The sequence below is a fragment of the Heliconius melpomene genome, chromosome 15 (genome assembly GCF_056956725.1).
Source record: "Heliconius melpomene rosina isolate 202511_hmr_F chromosome 15, ASM5695672v1, whole genome shotgun sequence".
NCBI lineage: Eukaryota > Metazoa > Arthropoda > Insecta > Lepidoptera > Nymphalidae > Heliconius > Heliconius melpomene.
The window spans coordinates 5,519,595-5,541,108 of record NC_140403.1 but is presented as its reverse complement, the minus strand read 5'-3'; the positions used below and the strand labels follow the sequence as shown (position 1 = coordinate 5,541,108).

The 21,514-nt window shown below is 31.4% G+C and overlaps 2 protein-coding genes across 2 annotated transcripts in view; both read right to left on the bottom strand.

Moving 5' to 3' along the window:
• The window catches only part of LOC146531455 (4-galactosyl-N-acetylglucosaminide 3-alpha-L-fucosyltransferase 9-like), a 251,987-nt gene that overhangs the window by 179,628 nt on the left and 50,845 nt on the right, over nt 1–21,514 (bottom strand). The window lies entirely within an intron of this gene.
• On the bottom strand, nt 738–8,296 carry LOC146531456 (uncharacterized). Its single transcript, XM_085198212.1, has 4 exons — nt 8,155–8,296; nt 2,084–2,157; nt 1,923–2,000; nt 738–1,545 (listed from the first exon to the last, which is right to left on the bottom strand). Exons 2-4 carry the CDS (start codon nt 2,136–2,138, stop codon nt 1,046–1,048), a joined length of 633 nt encoding a protein of 210 aa, XP_085054338.1. The 5' UTR covers nt 2,139–2,157; nt 8,155–8,296; the 3' UTR covers nt 738–1,045.

The window sequence follows — 21,514 nt, the reverse complement described above, 5'->3', positions numbered from 1 at the left end:
ATATATTAACCTATATAGATAAAATACTATTAATAAATGTGTTAGTTGTGGCCTTAATTCTTATTCGGTGAATTAAATTACTTTTATTTACTCGCTGTAGCAAAATGACAAATCGCTGCGTTTAGCCTCGTTACACAATAAACAATGTCTCAAAAATACATTTTTTTAATTTATACCATCATTTACTGTTAACAAGAAAATGTAAATTATAATAAAATGTTAACTAGAAAATAATGTTAAAAATCTTCCTAGCGCTACGCTAAACGCTACGTCGTAGCTGTCAAGCGGCTCAACGAACTTCAACTACGCGGAAATGTAAAAGAAGCTATTTCTTAAAGGCAAGCTGCATTTAAAATTTATATAAAATTATTGCCTTAAAAACTCTTTTTCAATTTCTTTATAATATTTGTTCATATGTACAGCACAAGGGTGTAACTGTAACGTGACGGTTGTGGGTTCTATCTCTACTCGGGGAAATTAATTATTATTTATTAATATTTTCATTTCTTTGCTCTGATAGCAAGGCAAACAGCTCGGCGTTGAGTTCCCATGTTCCCAGTTGAGGTCTCTGCCTATCCTATCATATACAGGAAAATTTATTAATTAAAAAATTTACATAATAAAAGCATAGTAAAGGCACTTTAAGAGTGAAATAGTGTTAAATCTCTATTTGATCCAATTACCTTCAAGGAACATCAATATTTTTGGTTATTAGATGAGATAATGAAACACATAAGAACTTTATTTATTTTATTTGTGAACATTGAATATTACGGAAATATGAATTATAATATTTTGACTAAAACAACAGAATTATTGCTTATTATACGCTTATATACAATTACGGAGAGTTCCAGCAAGATTATCTAGTGATGTGAATTTGCAATTTACTATTAATTATTACAGTAGCATGTATATAGTTGTATTACTATATTTATTATTAAAATAAGCAAGCTTGAAATTCAGCCTCATTGGTCCCATTCGACTTTCTTTTAATATGAAAATCTATAGCGAATTTCCCTCTCATTTAGTACTTTAATTAGTTCTATCTAACAGCTGTTACGGCTATTACAATATTCCTTTTGCTTTTTGCTCTATTTAATTTTACTATTCTATACTTAAAGTTATGTTTTTGATGATATATAGTTTTACTAACGTCGCTTAGTTTGAGTTTTTCTCTGTAAGCAAGTTTATCTTTAACTTTTATCCATCGATCATTTTTCCAATCATATCTTTTTCCTATATCTAATAAGATATCTTCGAATTTAGGCCACTTTGAATTCGTTATATTAGATTTCATACTCATTTTTTGTGAAACAAATTTCGATTCATTTGAATCTAATTTGTGAAGGGTTGAATCACTATTGTCGTCCTTAGCAACGTTTACACGAGGAAAATGTATTTCTTTTTTTTCCTCTTCCTTCATATTTGATCGCATTTTTTCTATTTTATTTTGTATGTAATCGATTTCTTCAAGGAAATAATCATTAATAGGTGCTTCAGGATATTCACCATAGAAAGCTTCGAATTCCCGTTTAATATTTTCTGTAAAAGAATACAAAATTGAGTTACTTCACACTAATACCGCAAGCAGCAGAGTAGGCAGAAAAAGGCTAGTGTTAAAACATTCCGTTCTACACATTTGCTCAAGTGGGAATCGAAGCCACAACCTGTCGTGTTTGTAATGGCACGCATGTGCCATTATACAATATAATTTATACATGAAAATAAGTTAATTTTAGTATAGAAATTAATTGTTTTATCGTAATAGACTTGTAATTCTAACAAATTACCCTTTTGTACTTTGATAACATCAATATCAATTATGAACCTAGATTGAGGTCTAACCATTATTAGAACATTATACGGGCGTTTCTTTGAACTTTCAATTTAAATGTACAATAATCTTAAAGTAAACGAACCTGATATCTTTTTGTATAATTTTAGATCTTGTTCTATCATTTCTCTCGACCTTCTTTTCCATTGCCCTACACCTTTTCCTGGAATAAATAAAATAATTGAAGATTTAGGTATCTTAACTTCCTTTGTGAAAGGTTTAAAAATAAAGTTATAATTATCTCACCTACTAGTAGAGTAATTAATACTACAAACAACGTCTGGTGTGCAGATAAAGCCATTTTCCTGTTTTAGAATATTCTGAAACAAATATAAATGTATAATTTAAATATTTTTATTTTATTAGTGTGGCTTAAATATTAAAATGTCGAATATATTTTTAATGGTGTGTATTTCAGTACAAAAATACTAATTAAATAATAATATAGTAAAAAATAAATCAGCTTCACGCTGTATCCCGCACACAGGAGGGTGGGCAAATGGAACCTAGTGTTAAGACAGTCCGTTCCCCACTTTCTGCCGACTTTTGAAGGCGTTGCGTGTTGAGTGGCAGAACTCAACGCCGCGCTTTGCCTCGACACCAGAGCGAACAATAGAAATATAAACGTAAAAAATATTTCACTTCCTCCAGTGGGGATCGAACCCACAACCATCGTGTTGCAGTCACACCTTGTGCCGCTGCGCCACGATGGCCTCAATACAGTAAATTGGATTTATTTATAAAATTTAAATATTTAATATTTTAATGATTTTTTGTAGAAAATAAATGTCTAACACCGAATTTATAATATAAATACATAAACTTAGCTAAAATAATAATGATAACGCAATTATGATGCAGTACTGCACTATATAGGATATTTGTGAATTCAATATTTTGGTAGGGAACACATTTATGACTTTCGTATCAACTTTCGGGATTGATATAAACTATAACCATGATCCAATATCTTTAAAATTTGCGTAAAATAAATAATAATAATAATAACAGAGGCAACACGTACTATAAACGCGACAGGTTGTGGATTCGATTCCCACACGAGGAAATGAAATATTTTATATGTTAATTTCTTCGTTCTGATGTTGAGGCAAAGGGAGGCGTTAAGTTCCACCACTCAACGCGCGATGCCTTTAGAATTCGGCGGAAAATTAGAAATGGAGTGTTTTATCACTAGGTTCCCTCTGCCTACCCTGCTGTAAAAAGTAAATACAATATTTAAACGATGCTCTAGAAATTCACATTTTGTATTGCACATTACTAAACTGTAATTTGTAGCATTTCTACAATATGTACCTACATTTCCGCTTCAATCAACACCGGTACCTATCTGGAATGAATGTATTTCCCTACTTCAACACTCCCAACACAGATACAATCAGCACATTCAATATTCGAATTTCTTAACGAAAATTTTTGAAGGTATGACCAAATCAATTCTTATTCAATATGTCTCGTTATCGTTAACTGATTTCCATGTTTTCATCCGAATAATTTTCATGAAAAATATCAGGAAATTTTACATGTCTTTTTTTATTTTAATATGTTTGATTAAAAATATATTTCATAATAATTAAATGGATAAATAATAATTATGAGTGCAAATCAAAGTGTAGTCTAATCAAAAACCTGATGAATTGCAAGTTGGACTCGCATCCCGAGTGTTCCATAGCTTCAAGATTATTGGCCAATGGAAAGTAGTTTTGTATGAAAGGAACTATAAATTATAGGATTGTGTTCTCTGCTATATAATATACCTATAAATTATCAATTTTCGAATATTTGGATAGTATGCTCTTATTTCGTGCCGAACTTAAATTTTATTTATATTGTAAGTACTTCCCGTTGACCTACAATCCTGAAACTGATGAAGAACCCTCCATGGGCGAACGTAAGTCGCAATTGACCGATTTTTAGGGTATAAACCTAGGGTTTTAGGGTATAAACAGATATGTCTATAGTACCTAATAGAAAATTCTATCAACCTGTACAAATGCCAATTCAGCTGTGTCTCAGTATATTACGACTTAAGGCGTCGAGTAGAGGGATCTCCCCTCCACACGAAGCTAGCAGAATTAGTAATTAAGTTAATTGTAGTACCTGAATCACGGTACATTAAATTTAAAATTAATGAACAACGGATAGCGCTTATAAAGTATAAAGCGAGCGGGACTACTTAGACCTTACACCTTGTTTTAAGAACGAAATTAATCTCAATTATGCATGAATTGTATGAATATTTTATTAATAGTTTATAATTTCATTTATATTTCTTTAAGTTTCGTACATGAAAATCATGTGTTTTCAACTTCACGCTGCAAGCATATAGCAGAGTAGACAGTAGCAGCTTAGTGCTAAGACACTCCGCTTCCCACTTATAGAAATTAAATAAATAAAAAAATATTTTATAAAACGTATAAAAAGTTTTAACGCAGTGAAACTCGAACTCGCATCTCATAAAAATCGTTCAAGCGCTTTGACCATATCTTCTTATCTACGTCGAAATTCTTCTAGATAATAATTCTATTATAAAACTTATTTAAGCTGCTAGCATCTCCCTAGGATTTTACAATTTCCGCTACGGAAAATAATAACTACTTGGCAAGAAAGAATGATATAAATGTAAAAATCATAGATTAATTTTAGTATTCACATTACAAAATTTTCATAATTTTAGTATAAAGAATGTAATGGATATCGAATATAACATAGTTATGATATATTAGAAATAATTTATGCATATATGTAATAACACGCTCACCAGACTTGATGCGGTCAAACGCAAGCCAATTCCATTTAAAAAAAAAAATTACTGCGTACCAGCAATTATATCGTTTTTTTTTATAATGAAAGGTCTGTTATTATAATATTATAATACTACAAAAAGCATGAATTTAAAATACAGTAATGCATTTAAATATCATTTTTATTTTAATTAGAATACTAAACAAATATGGTGTGTAACTAACATTGGCGACATTAATAGGGAAATAAATAAAACACAATATTTAACTAGATCGAAGATATAAGATCTACCCCCTATAGAACCCTCCTATAGAACCTAACCTTACCCCTATAGAAATAAAATATAAAGAGTATATATATAAAACAATGATTGTTGCACTCGAAAATGGTTATATTTATAATATAGGCTTAACCGTTCTTATTAAATATCTATTATCTTTAGTTTGTGCCACATATATTCCACTATTGTTTAATATTCCAAAAGAAAAAGGAAAAAAGAAGAGAACAAAGAAAATTAGAAGAAAAAAGTAGGCAAAGAGAATCTAGTGTTAAAACACTCCGTTCCCCACTTTCCAACGACTTTTTCAAAGCATTATTATTATTGCGCCTTGAGTGGCTAATATTCTAAAAAAAATGTAAGGAAAGTCAAAATTTAGTACCTATGTAAATATGAAAAAATAAACCTGATATTAAAATGTTATAATAAGCACTGGTCGATATCCCTGAGTTGGTTTGTTAGATTTTATTTTATAGGAACATTTTTATTTGCTAGAGCAGAGTAGCTAGATGGTTGTATAAGGTTAAGGTTAAATAGTATATTTAAATAAGTTTAAAATTTACTTTAGCAATTATGTACTTTAGTGTTTTAGTTACGCTATAAGGGAACGATGGGACTGACATTTTTGTATCCTTTTTAACTAACTAAATCTTCGTTGCTATAGAGGCAGCCGGGTTTTTTTTTCGAGCTTGTGGTTAATGGTGAAGGGGGTATTCTGTCCCTGATGAAAAGCAAGCACGACGTGGCTGCCTGTGAGGAAAATTAAATAGAATGCATGGGCCGGGAATCGAACCCGGGCCGCCCGCGTGGCATGCGAGCATTCTACCACTGAACCACCGATGCGTGTAAGGCAAGCGGGTGGAGTGGCGAGCCGTTTCGCAGCAAGGATTTTCTTGATATTGTAACAACTTCTAAAGTACTTATTAAAATGAAAAACAGTAAAAGACAGTTTTGGTCTACATTAAATGGCCAACGTAACTAATGAGAGTAAGGGATAAGTGAAACTTGAGTAACATACAGCTGTAGTGTCAACGGCGGGATGTGTCAACAACTAAATGCGTTTTTCTGTAAAACTATTCGCAATTTCGAAATATTGTAAAAAGCAAATTTTATCTTCGTTTAACGTAGAAAATTAATAAAAAATTTTAAAGCATAAGGATTAATACCATTATGGAAAAATATCCCTCACAATAAAAAATATATTGAAATTATTATTTTTAGACAGAAAAATGATCACTACACGTTATTCTTAAAAGATACGAATATGCCGTCGCGGACTTTTTTGTAGATATTATTAAGAGGAACGATACTCCAGTACATTTTTTTCATGTAGTACTTACCATGAGAGCAGCGCATGCGCGAAAGTGTCTCAACGGGTAGGACTTTATACACATTTATCGTATTTATGTTAATTTACATAAAAATGTACAAATAATAAACTATATATAAACCTCCTACGAAAAACACTCGACTTAATGGTGAAGACCGCATCAAAATCCGTTGGGTGGTTTAGAAGAAGAAGAGTTAGAAACAACAGACAGACACGAAAAGCGACTTTGTTTTATAAGATATAGGATAGGATATATATATATATATTTGTATTCAATTTTAATTTTACCAGATGGAAATAGAAACGCTGCCGTAGCGCAATTAAGAAGTGTCTGTCTGTCACTGTGGACAGATGTCCTTGAGCGAGTATATACGACTAAAAATATTTAAGTTTTCCCTTACAGATTAGTAAAAATGGCGGAGTAAATAAAAAGTAATGTGAGATGTATTAACACTAAACAAAAGATAAAAAATAAAATGCATAATAATCTATGCAATACTCCTCTAATATGTTGAAACATAAATACAGTATATTACAATAATTCAGCAGCAGTATAAAACAGCTTCACGCTGTATCCCGCACAGCAGAGTAGGCCGAGAGAACCTAGTGTTAAGACACTCCGTCCCCTATTTTCCGCCAAATTCTGGAGGCACTATGTGTTGAGTGGTGGAACTCAACGCCGCGCTTTGCCTCGACACCAGAGTAAAAAAATAAAAAATTAAATAAATAATTCATTTCCTCAAGAGGGGATCGAACCCACAACCAGTCGATTTTACAGTCACAAACATGAGCACCTGCGCCACGACTGGCCTCAATAATAATATTCATAGGTAGTAAGACTGTAAAATAGTTTTCATTTAGAAAAATATATATTAAAAATATAAAATAACGTTCACGAAGTATTAATTGAATAAAAATATTTGATAAATTACTAAAAATAAATGTAAGATAGCATTTTTCAGTTAAAATCTAGACTATTAATAGGAATAACTTTAGTACATTTTTATTCTCCTTGTAAAATTTATAGATATAATAAAATTCTAACTGATTGCGATCTGTATGTACATGGATGCTACATGAAAAGTCTGTTATACGGAACGTTTAGTAAGGTAAAGGAACATAAAATATATATTTTTTATTTTGGTCTGTTCGTCTGTGCATTTGTGCACGCTAATCTTAGAAACGACTTAACCGATTTAGTTATTAAATAGGTGCATAAATTAAAAAAATATGGTAATGAATAAAGTATTGCAAGCGATTAAATTATTACAAAATAAATAAAGTTTTATTGAATTGACTGTAACTTTATTTTTCAATCTTTGCATAATGCTATAAATACACAAAAGTAATTCAGATAAGTAAATAAATTATTCTGTATAGTAGTCTAGAACCCGCGAGCGGGTGTCTAGTTAAAAGACATATTCAGATTCAGAAGAGAGAAGAGAGAGAATTCAGTAGTCAGTTTAATATAAAACGATAACATCCAAAGACCTATGTGAGATATAAAATTAATTAGAGCTACCGTATCTAATGCTTCGTAAGTTTTTCATATTAATACAGTTGCAGTATTCTGTCACCATGAAGCGTGAATAAAGCGAAAACAGTGAGTAAAAATGCAAAATATACATATATATATTTAATAAAAATATTTATAACTGAGTTTTGACGTAAAAAAATAATTATTTATATTCCAAAAAATTGTGTTAAAAATAAATGAATTGTTAAATTTTGATTAAAAAATACACACACCAGCATAGTACTTAAATTGGCATTGGCCAAGACTTGTGTGAATAAACAATGAAAATTCACAAATTCAGGTTTGAAAACAATAATTTCCAATAGCACTACATATAAAAATAGATATTTTAAAATAAAAATATTTAATACTTTTTTGTAAGAACTAATTTCATACGACAAAAAAAATATATAAATATACTGTAACATTACCTTTAGCAGCAAGCAAACACTATTGGAACTATTATCGATACTCGAAAAACCAGAACAAATTTATTTCAAAAATATTTTACGAAACTTTCTACTTATTACGATCGTATGAAATATTATCAACAGACACGTCCATCCCGCTCGTGGTTCGGGATAACACTGAAAGCTTGTCCGTAGAACTCGATATTGCCCGTCTCCGAATAACGAAGTTGAAGCTCAGGCGTATCACTATATTTATTAAACTGTACAACTTCCATTGCTGCTTAAAACAGGCTGATAAAATATAATAAAATGTTAAAACCAGCAATGTATATTGAAATAATGAATATATTAATAAATACGTAATGTTTTTATCTTCTATATTACCTAAGGTTTTCCATCCGCTTTAATTCCACCCGGCACCCCCTACAGCCACCATGCCTAAACTTGTATTGCATGTCTGGAGGTAAGCTTGCCCTTTCATATCGAAGCTTCTATAGACCGACGCCTTCAGTATAATAGCTGTCCAATCGAGAGTTAATTAATTTGAGCTGACTATTCAAATGGTTGGCAAACACTGGCGTCAATTTAATTTGTAAGCCAAATATTTACTTTTGTCTATTTTTCGGTTTAAACTTAGTTAAATTATTTTTTTACGCTATTACTGAAAGTGGGGAACGGAGTGTCTTGCTTTGTGCGGGATACAGACATAAATTTGTTTTTAAATTAATTAAATAATAGGTCGATTAACACTGTGTTATACAGTTGGATATCGTGTTTCAATAAATGTACTTAATTAAAAGAAGCCTTTTCAGCTTTTATGGAATCGGATGAAATACGAGAACTCGATACCATATACTGCATCATTATACAAGTGATTTTCAATAATCTATAAAATAATATGCTTAATTTGTAGCTCTATAATAATACGCTTGAATTGGGGAAATGAATAATGTTATTTATTTAAAAGACTTCGTAGCTCTCGTGTCGAAATATTTAAACATACAATACAATACAATACAATACGATACAATATACTATATTGTATATAAAATTTACACAATTTATGTATAAAATTAACAGAAACAACATGTACAATAAGGCGGCCTGATCGCTTAAAGCGATCTCTTCCAGGGTAGTTTTTAGTTTTTTTTCTGGACTAGTACTACCTGTTAATGGTCGCTGCCATATTTCATAATTCTAAATCAACCGATAATAGTACACTATTAATTTTGATTCCCTTTGTAATGTTGAAATACACGTTTTTTTACGATGCGATATAAATGACTATATCTGTTTTTGTAAGTAACTTTAAAAATACTATTTTTTCAGGAAACCATGGGAAAGTAGATCGAAATATATATTTTGAATTTCAACTCGATATCGCCAATCGTTACCGAGATAAAGGCAGACGCAGACAGACGGACAACAAAGTGATCTTATAGGGGTTCCTTTTCTGCTTAAAAGGTACGGAACCCTAAAAATAGCAACAACAAAGAACCAAATACAAATTGAATATATTATAATTATTATTGAACCTATGAGTCCTGTACACTAAATTCTACTCTTCCATAAAAATGTATTATTCTTACTTAAAATAACTTTTTTTTTAAATTTATGACAACCCAATTACTCAACAAGTTTCTTTCATACAATAATGAATCCATTTTTAGAGCATTAGAGTTACAGATGATACTCGAGCAATTTATAAATCTCGGATTGTTTGTGACGTGCCATTTTCAATTTATTCAAGTATCTGTGGGATCCATTATGCTGCTTTAGAGCAAAAATCTGTATAATTAATGGAGTACACTTTAAACCAGCCTTTAGTATATTATTTACTTTAATTTCTATAATGATAAGCATTTTCTTTATATTTAGCTGAAACTGCCTTAGCTTTAAATGTTGGACATTAAATTTCTATTTAATTTATATTTATTGTAACTTACTAATATTATAGAATTATTATAGTCGTCTTTCTATAAAAGTTCATTTCCTCAAGTGGGAATTGAACTCACAACCTGTCACGCTTACAGCCAAGATTTGTGCCCCTCCGCCATGACATAAAATAAGAAAGTTAAAAAAAAATTAATGACAGTAATATCATATGAAAACGAAGGTCGAGCTCAGTGGCGTGCCATTGGAGAGGCCTATGTCCAGCAGTGGACGAGGACAAGCTGATGATGATGATGATGATGATGAATATCATATCATACTTCAGTAATTATATACTGTATAGATATTTTTTCATATTGTATTTATACATTCACATCTCAATTATATTTCGTATTGCTAACTGGCTGGAAAAATGTAATATAAAAGAATAAAATGTTATAAATCACAAGGAACTTTTGACGTTTCATAAAAACTTTTTGCAAGCGATTGCTTTCGAATATATATCTGGCATCGAATGTATCAGGTCGTCTTTATTTCAATCCTCGTATTGGATCTCAGATATTGCAGCAGTTTGTAGGGATAAGTGCGGCCATATGTCACAGGCTGTGGAGAAAAAATAGGGAAATGCTTCGATAATGTCATTCACTTCTTCAACATTTGATTATACTTCATATATTAATATATCCACCGTCTTTATGTATGTATGTTAATAAATGGTAATTTAAAGAAATCATAGAGTTGGCGCGACATTAAGTTCTGCCACTCAACACGCAATGCTTCAAGAATTCGGTGGAAGGCGGGGAACGGATGTTTCTTAAGAGGGGAAGTTCCCGAGTTCCCTCTGCCTACCCTACTCTGTATCAAAGAAACGGTATAGTTCGATCTATTTTAAATAATTTAACAGATTCAACGCCCTGCTGTGCATATATGAAAATCGAATTAATGCGAAAATTACAATTTTAAGTCTTTAAAACATTCGATTTCTGATATTTACTCATTCATGGAGTGTAAAAGCAAAGCTCTTAACAGTTAAATTTAACTATTAATTCACTCGTATTAAGTTTTAATATATAAATAAAAATCAGTTTCACGTTTTATACCTCACAGAGCTGGGCAGGTAGAGGGAACCTAGTGTTAAATCACTCCGCTCTCTATTTATCGCCGAATTCTGGCGGCATTGCGAAGCAAAGAAATGAAAATATACATTTAAATAATTTTACATTCCCTCAAATGGGGATCGAACCCACAAACAATAACGTTTACGCAAACCTAATGGTTTTAATATATCGTGAAACAGCGTTCTACTTAAAGTAAGAGTCGTTATTGGCCTCGGAATGGCTGATATCTTTGTAGTCAGCCGCTTAATGAATTGAACTTGTTTAAACTTTCTTGTATCTTCGACCGATATCGGATTCAGATTAGAATGAACTATAATGACGCCGCCACGGAAACTCTCCGAGCTTTTTTTACTTTTACTCGGTTTAATTAAAAACTGCCGTTCGCTCGAATCAAATGAAAAGGACGCAGTAAATCACTATGCTGGCACTCTTACACTAATATTAAAGACTTGCTAACCTTATTTGCAACTTATGTCGTTTTTATGCGTTAAATTTTTTATTAATAGCGAAAAGCATTTAAATAATGATATTGTTTGGGTAAAAAAATAATACGATTAAATAATAGCACGATAGTATTAGGTATTAGTAAACCAATGACATTAGAGGAGGATGGCGGAACCTAACACTGCGCTTTGACTAACTAGACCGGGAAAACGGAAATATTATAATGTAATATACTATAGAGTCATAGAAAATAAAGTGTAACTATAAACGCGACAAGTTGTGGGTTCGAACCCCTCTTGAGGAAGTGAAATATTTCTTTACGTTTACATTTATATTTCTTCGCTCTGGTGTCGAAGCAAAGCGCGGTGTTGAGTTCTGCCACTCAACACGCTATGCGTCCAGAATTCGGCAGAACGTGGGGAACGGAGTTTTTTAACACTAGATTGCTTATCCTGCTGTATGCGAGATACAGCGTGAAGCTGTCACTAATATTTTCACTGTCAATTTAATTCGGCGGAAAGTGTATAACGGAAATGTCTTAACAGGAACGGAGTGTTTTAACACTAGGTTCCCTCTGCCTACCCCGCTACGTACGGAATACAGCGTAATACTGAAAAAAGTCACTACATATATAAAAAAATACACCACCTATAAGTAAAAACATAATTATTATGTTTATATTATTTCTATTTGCCGTACAATGCTGGGGTTAATTGAAAGAAGCCTGAACAAATGCGTATGTTGTTACAAGGGAAAACTATCTACAAGCTTTTTTTATGTAACAGATAACGAAGAGGAAGGAAGTATGGCAAATTCTAGTTTCCTTCAGCCATTATATAGCGACGCTTTCGTGAAAATGCTGCCATGAATTTGTATTAGGCGATGCGGTTAACGAAGGAAGCCATTTTTTTTTTCAATACATAAACTAAACGAACCAGTAAATAGATTCAGCGGATGCTGGATGAATACTGACTTTTTCAACTCAAAATGGCTAGGGAATGAAGAAAAACGTTACTTATAAATATTACAGACTTTTTTACTTCCTGCTGTATCCCTATTAATACCTTTCCGTTCCCTATATTCGTTCTTAAAATTTCTTTTTCTCTCCGCCTGCACGAGCGAAGAAGTGAATATATTTCATTTCTCCGAATGAAAATCACCCACCAGCATCACGTTTACAAAATATTAACTATCTATTTTTAGGATTCCGTACCTCAAAATGAAAAAACTTAACCCTTATACGATCACTTTGTTGTTCGTTTGTCCGTCTCTCAAGAACATTTATCTTAACATCACGCGGATGTATCAAGTTGAAATTAATATCCAATATGCTAGACCACAGTTTCTTGGAGCACTAATGAAAAACCAGCTTCCAAAACAACGCAACCAAAATATACGAGCGTTTATGCGTCGTAATTATTGTATTTTATTTGAAATTCAACGTTTCAACGTTCAACGTTCAAATGAGGTATGAAAACAACGTTCAACGTTCAAATGAAGGCTCTGACTAAGCTAAACCTATATCGCATAAAAAGCTCGAGACCTCCAATTTTTGTACGGAACCCTAAATGGACGAGCTCGACTCGTGCTTGTCCGATTTTTTAATACTAAATTTGGATGACATCGTTGTGATTCATTTAGCATGTATGCAATTAGGACAAGACGCAGTATTGAATTTAGCACTCCAGTAAAGAAAGACAATAAAAATAATAGTCCATGTAAGAAAACGAGTTTTCGGGTGCAAAACACCTCTTACTAATATTATATATATGAATGTAAGTTTGCTTGTTACACTTTCACGCCAAAACTACTCAACTGTACTTGAATGAACTTTGAAATTGACTTTGTACATATATTTTTAGATGTATTAGAAAGAACATAGCATACATTTTATATATATTTCTATTTTTTAAATCTTATCTTTTGTATCTGTTCCCACCAATTATTACAAGCAAACATATTAGAATCGATTGAAATTCCATCCTCCGTTTAAGATGGCATACTTAATTACCATCTTGCTTTGACATTTAATCAGCTATAGTAATTACCCCAAGTAAATTAGGATTCTATACTAATTTAGTGTGATAATCTTGTGCTAAATCCCAATATACGAGTACGTCGTAGAAGCACGGATAGCGGTCCGTATCTGCAATGCAAATGCTGAATACATCAGTATTCAACACTCGTTTCTGCATTTGCCGAGGACTAATTTAACACGTCATTCCTATAAAAAAAATACTCTTTATTACTCATGATGACATTAAGGGGCCTCATGTAATTGTAAGAGATACGTGAGGAGTTGTGACCCACATTTATTAGGTTTATAGCTTTCGTTCGGTGATAATATTTTATATGAAAAGAAAATTTATGTTTTATCTTATTGTTATAACGTTCTATGGTTTTTCTTAAAATTTATTCTTTTTTTTTCGGCTGAATCCCACCCATAGCAACTAGGCAGAGGGTAGTCCATTTAAATTAAGGCACTTCCGTCCCCAATTTTCCGCCGAATTCTGAAGGTATTACATTTTGAGTGCTAGAACTTACCCATGAAAAATATGTAATACATACGTACAAACTTAAAAAACCGGAGAAGCGATAGTCGGACTTGCTCACCGAGGGTTCCGTACAAAAATTGGAAGTCTTGAGCTTTTTCTGAAATTCAGGCTTAACTTAGCCAGAGCCCTTTCCTCTAATATCTCACTTGAATTAGCGGCTTTAATACCAAATTTTACTACCTTTTTAAGGCAATTTTTTAGGATTTAACCTAAAATGTATAATTTTAGATTTTTATCTGAACTAATACAAATTTCATAATTCTAGGTTAACATAAAATACCCTATTGATTTTGATTTCCTATATATTTTCGAAATACGCGTTTTTGCGATATATACGGCTATATCTTTTTTTAAAGTAAATGTAGAAATATTTTTTTATAAGGAATTCATGGGGTCGTAGATCTGTGTATATAGTTTAATTTCAACTCGATATCTCCAAGCGTTCCTGAGATAAAGGCTCTTGACAAACATATAGATAGACAGACGGATGGACAACAAAGTGATCTTATAAGGATTCTTTTTTTCCTTAAAAAGGTACGGAACCCTAAAAACAAGTTTGGTCCATTTGCATCAGACTAACTAGTTGTAATTAATGTAATATTTCCATTTGTCATTTAGAAATTAAATATAGATGGAGAATTTAAATAAAAATATTTTGAATTTAATTTGTTTGCACATTTTAAATTGCTCGGAATGGTTTTAAAATCCAGTTTAAGTACGAAACTTTATGAAGTGTCAAAGTTGCGGTTCCATCTACTTTATTGCTTTAATAACTTCGAATATTTTAAACAGGTCAATTTTTAACGATGCCGTGATAAATATAAAATAGTTTAATAGTTTATTAGTAAAAAAAAATATTTAAATAATTTATATTTATTTCTAAAGTTGGCTCTTTATTCTCAGCCTTGTCAACTTAAAATACCCTCTTAGCTGCACTAAATGAAATCCCGTAAGGCGAGCCGTCTTACACTAATGAAATTTTTTCTTATCTAGCTAATACGGTCACGTTCCTGACTCGCTCTAAATTAGATTCTCTTTTGAGTGCATTGTGTCAACTGCTTATCGGGACGAAGCTAATATTTAAGATTAATCCCCCCCTTTTTTGTTTCAAGCAATTGTTTGTTGATTGTGACATTTTGTGAATATAAGTTTACGATTTTTTATTATAAATTCTTTCTTTATTTTAAATCTTGCAGTAGTTTAATATATTTATATTTCTTAGTGAACAGTATTAAATTAATCTTCGATTCCAAATAATGTGGACATTTTTAATAATATTCTTATGTAAAACTCTTACTGAAAGGCTAACAACATAAATAAGTTACCTAATTTCATAAAAACGTATGGTTTAGTGGTCAGAACACTTGGAAGGTTTCTAAAAGGCGCTCGTTCGAGTCCCGCGAACGTTCTCAAATCACTTAATTTTAAATTGATTTTCTCATGGATAACATTGTCAGAACGTTCTGAGGTACAAACATAAAAAATACAGTGGAATTGATAACTTCCTCCTTTTAAAAAAATTCGTTCAAAAAATATATATCTCCTTAGTGTGGAATACAACCTTAAAACATTTTCAAAAGTTTCAACATTTAAAAAAAATATTATCTAAATAATACATCGTATATAAAAAAATATGACAATTTTCTACACAATCTCAGCTGAGTAATACTATTAAATTATGGTAGCCTATTGCAAAACGTTGCTTCATTAGTTCTTCCGATTGCTTTAGAGGCAGTATAAGTTTGGTTCTACAATTACGTTCGTTTCAATCAACTGATCGCATTCGCTTAAAGCCTCGTTTTCTAGTCTCTTTGAAACAACCAAAACCGTTTCGTTAGCAATTTTACATTCCAATTACAAAAGTTTCAAAGTTTTCTATGGAATTGGGGGGCAAATATTAAATTTATCAGCATTAATGACGCGGTCCACTATATATAATATATCGCAACTTACTAACTTACTTGTAATAGTAACACTGGAGCCTTGCTGCTTCTGATCTGCTCATCACGCCCGCCAGCGTCCATTCACTTTGCTTCCTTTATCATTAAACTAGCGGACGCGCGCAGCTTCGCCGACGGGTAACAGGGTAATAATACTCTTAGGGGTAAATTCTAATAAACTATGAAACACGTGTTCAATGAAATATTTTTAAGAATCTCAATTTAAAATCTTATAAAAATCAGTGGCGATTTAGAGACTTTTCTATACGAACTTTCAACCCCTTATTTGCACCCCTAGGGAATGAATTAAAATAAATCATGAAACATGTGTTCAATGAAATATTTTTAAAAGTGTAAGTTTCGAATTTTATAAAAATCGGTGGCGATTCAAAGATTTTCCATAAAAACTTTCAACCCCTTATTTGCACCCCTAGGGGATGAATTAAAATGAACCACGAAACATGTATTCAATGAAATATTTTTAAGAGCCTAAGTTTCAAATTTTATAAAAATCGATGGCGATTTATAGATTTTTCCATACAAACTTTCAACCCCTTATTTGCACTCTTAGGGGGTGAATTCTAGAAAACCATGAAACACATGTTCAATTAAATATTTTTAAGAGTCTAAATTTAAAATTTTATAAAAATCGATGGCCATTTAAGAATTTTTCCATACACACTTTCAACCCCTTATTTGCACCCTTAGGGGAAGAATTCTAGAAAATCTTGAAATATGTGTTCAATTAAATACTTTTAAGAGTCTGAATTTCAAATTTTATAAGAATCAAACTTTTCAAAATCCCTTCTTAGTGGATGTCCAGATTACGAAATTAAACATCTGTCCAAATTCCACGTTTTTACGGCTGTGCGTGCGTCTTACCTCAGTCAGTGAGGACAAGTCCTTTTATAGATGACAGAGTTAACAGAGATAATGAGTATGAGATTTTTCTATCTATCCATCTGTCATTCGTCAGCCGTCATCCCTGATGTGTCACCCGTCATCCATCACCTGTTGTTGTTGTTGTTGTCCTTTAATTATGGCGATCCGAGCGTGCCAGTTCAGCACTAATCACTTCGCCAATGTCACGTATCCATCACCTGTCTTCTAGACTGAACTCATCTCGACGATAAGAGTCAACTGTACTCCCATTTTATAAAAAAACATACAAATTAATATATTTAACAAATAAGCAAATAATATTAGAATTATAGCAATTTTTTCTTTTTAGTACATTAAAAAAACATTAAGTTATTATCTTTAATCTATATTGATGTTTGAAATTGATATTTTGTTAATATTCCATACCAAAAGCATTTATCTAATCCAATTGAATACGTGTTCTGGTACGAAAATTCCCTGGATACCTTATTTGGGCGATACCTCACGGAAGCGCCGTGGGTTGAATTTTGCACATACTAAATCATTATCTACTGACATGTGTACGACGATGTTATTTATCGATGCTCCTTACCGGAAATAGATGAAATACAGTTAAATTTAGATACAGTGATATGCAAAATCGGAAAGATTTATGGTATAATATTTAAGGACGAAAAATATTCTGCTTTTAAATAATATTAAATAAAATAATAGAATTTAAACGCTTAAAAATATTTTTGTGTAGATTACTTACTGGCTGCTTATTTTCTATAAATGCATATTTTAATTTTTTTTTTATTAAAAAAACCAACAGAACATCCTGTTTTGAAAAATATAGGCTACCTTCAGGTAACCCAAACGGTCGTTTGCCTTGTCTTTTCCATAAATAAAGGTACTTACTTATAAATTAGATAATATTTTAGATCAAATTATAATAACATGACAAATTATAATAAAGAAATAAAGATCGATAGTGCGACTATTGTTGAATAAAAACTTTTCTTAAGCGGACTCGACATCTGGCGCGTCTCATATAACTCACAACTTTCTTGTCACATTTAAGCAGACAAGTCGAAAACTATTCTGGCACCATCTGCCCCTGTCGCCTCTTCCCAAACGATTTAAGTTTGATATAATATTTCTAACAAATTTATATTGTCTTTGTAACTAAAATTTCAAAGTACAACTTGGCAAGGCTTGTTTATTTGAATTTGTCTTCCAAAACATCAGTAATAAGTTGTGTCGTTTGTAACTTCAAGCTATTGTGTTTCAACATGAATTTAGGTTATTAATTCTATTATAACTGTTTATTTTTTATTATCTTAATTAAATTATAATAAATTTATTTTTAGCGATATAAGAACTCAATAGAAGGAATTCAATTTTAAGATAATTTCTTTATTTGCCTGCAATTATGTATGTCTACTTACTATGTTACTATACTATGGTAATTACTTATTAAATTATTTTTTTGAAAAACAAATGAATATTTCAGTAAATATGATTTATCTTATAAACTTTTAACAAGAAGAATTTAATTCACAAATTTCATCACGAACAGACGGGATACCAATATAATAAACACTTTAGGGGCTTTTTCAAATCAATGATTCGATTAATTGGGGGCTGACTTTCTTATTTTCATTAATTGCTCTTTCATTTATTTCTTAAACGAATCCCTTTTGATGTTCATAAGAAATATTAAATTTTAAGATTGTGAATTATAATTCGACTAGACGTACTATTGTTATTACTTAATGTTGAAAATCATTACAGCATTTTGTATAATCATTTTCAATTTACTTATACTTAAATTTATAAACTTACCTAGTGGTACCCGAACGCGGCTACGCCCGCTTGAACTATACGAATATTTATTAAATATATTTATGAAATTATTTTCAGTTGTCAATAGAGAGATGCGTTAAGCAAGCTCATTTTGGGTGACGTTTTCTAACAACAAACTTTGCAAATCGTTGCTTAGCAACGACGGTTGTTATTAAAATGGCGGAATAAATTGCATGTCAAATTAATAAGTATTTTCATGTATTGGTATATATCGAAAATATTACAAATATGAGAAAAAAAAAGTATACTATGTTCATCCCGAGACACTCAAGTATCTCTATATGAGTATTTTATCACAATTAAATTAGCGGTTTGGCCCTGATTGCGTAAAATACAGACAGACAGAGTTACTTTCGAATTTATAATATAGGTATGGATATATAAAATTATTTTTTTCCTACTACTTTCTACGGTCCTTTCCAGGAAAAATCAAGCTACTAAGATAATGTACCAAAAGATATATACATGGTTAGCACAAATTCCATTGAGTGCGAGTTTGCGAGCTTTTACCGCACTTTACAGTCACCCAAATACCTTAGAAAGACGAGAAAAGGAAAAACAACATTACTATTAGAACATACTTTAAAATCTTCTACTCTTCAAAATGAAGGTACATTTTTGTTAAGATTGAACTGAAATCATAATTCCGTCAAAGGATTTTCTCATATACGTCTCGAGGGCTTTAAGGTTTACGAAGTATGACGAGGGTTGCAATAATTGACACTTTTGTTACTATACCTATCCCAGGACCCTTTTAGTAAGAATCGATCGTGGACTATCCATTATTCGCACTTAAAATAACCTGAAAACGTAAGATTTTTGAAAAGATATACTATCCATACCTATATTATAAATTCGAAAGTAACTCTGTCTGTCTGTCTGTCTGTATGTTTTTTACGCAATCAGGGCCAAACCGCTAATTTAATTGTGATAAAATATTCATATAGAGATACTTGAGGGTCCCGGGATGAACATAGGATATTTTTTTTTTCTCATATTTGTAATATTTTCGATATATAACAATATATTAAAATAATTAATTTGACAAGCAATTTATTCCGCCATGTTAATAACAATAGTCGCTACGCGTTGCTAAGCAACGGCTTGCAAAGTTTGTTGTTTTAAGAAAACGTCACGCAAAGTGAGTTTGCTTAATGCATATATGGCGCGCGCCGATATAGATTTGTATACATTAACAAAAATTAGATGATTACTATAATTTGATATTCATCCTTATGAAAATAAATATAATAGTCACTTTTAGCATTTCATCCAGATGGAAATTATAGTTTACTGTGCAACATTCTAATAAATTAGATGTCACTGATTCCAAATGACCTAGCCTACGAGTGGTATAGTATGACCGACGCAAACGGGCAGATGACTTTGATGATTTTGTAATTTTTTATATATTTTCGAATTACTATTATTTTTTATGTAATTATTTGCTGCTTATAATTAATGTATCTCAGTTCGGTTATCTATACCGATGTTATACACTTAAAATACCGTAATTTTAATCATTTGGGATTTTATTTAATATTGTTCGCAAAAATTAATAATTATTTAATATAGAAAAATGTTTAGTACGCGCGCATGGCAAATTTTAGGTACTTTTTCTAATATTAAGAATTTCCTTTAGTTACTTTTACTTCTTTTGTTTGTTCATTTCGGTTACTCAGATATTTTTTTCTAATAATAAATCTCCACTTATTATTATTTTTTAACTTATTTTAATTATTTAGGCTTATATTATCGCGGGCGTAGCCGCGTCCGGGCCCACTAGTATATTAATATATTATTATTGTTGCTGTTGACAAGTAAATAGGTTATATGAAACGTTGTTATATAATAAAAACCAGTGAAATCCTAATAGGTCTCGCATTTTTCCTATATTAGTACTACAAGTAATAAGTGTAAGTGTAATAAATTTATTATTATTTTAGCTCAACACTGAACCAGAGGAGAGAAATAAAAATAATTCAAGTATAATTATTTTGCATTGACTCGTTACCAGAGCGAATAAATTAAGTACTTTTTCCCCCAAGTGGAAATCGAACCCGCAAGCGTCGTTGTTACAGCCGCACGCTTGTGCTTCTGCGCTACGACGGCGGAAAAAAATAATATTTACTTTACTTAAGGACTTTACCAAACAAACTAATCAACGTTACGCATTAAAGTCTTACAAAACCTGGATGAACAATTTCTGCTGGCTTACAATTTCACTAATGAGATATTCTCACGAGATAGCATTTAATAATGTTATTTGACGAAATGTTAAATGATTTTCTTGACAACAATCGGTTGGAAATAATAAATGCAAATGGAAAAGTTGGCCGCTACTTTTGTATTTACAATACGAACTGATTTCGCTTTGTTTCAGTAGGTACATAAAACATTTTCCTTTAAGAAAACTTCAGCATGCTATTATGTAAATCATCAATTTTCACGTATCACTTCACGCATTTTTCCATATTTTGCGGGATACGTGAGGAGAGTGAGAGAACTACCTGCCAATTCGTTCTTCATTTTTTAAAAGCTTTTTAATTTTGTTTTTTCAATGTCATCGTGTTCTCATTGAGTTTTGACTTTTTTATTATAAGCAAAACTTGGTTTTTTTAGCAGCTTTACACCTTCTCTCGCTTAGAAACGTTGTATGTTGTGTAGTGAAACTCAACGCCGCTTATCGTCTATCAGAGCG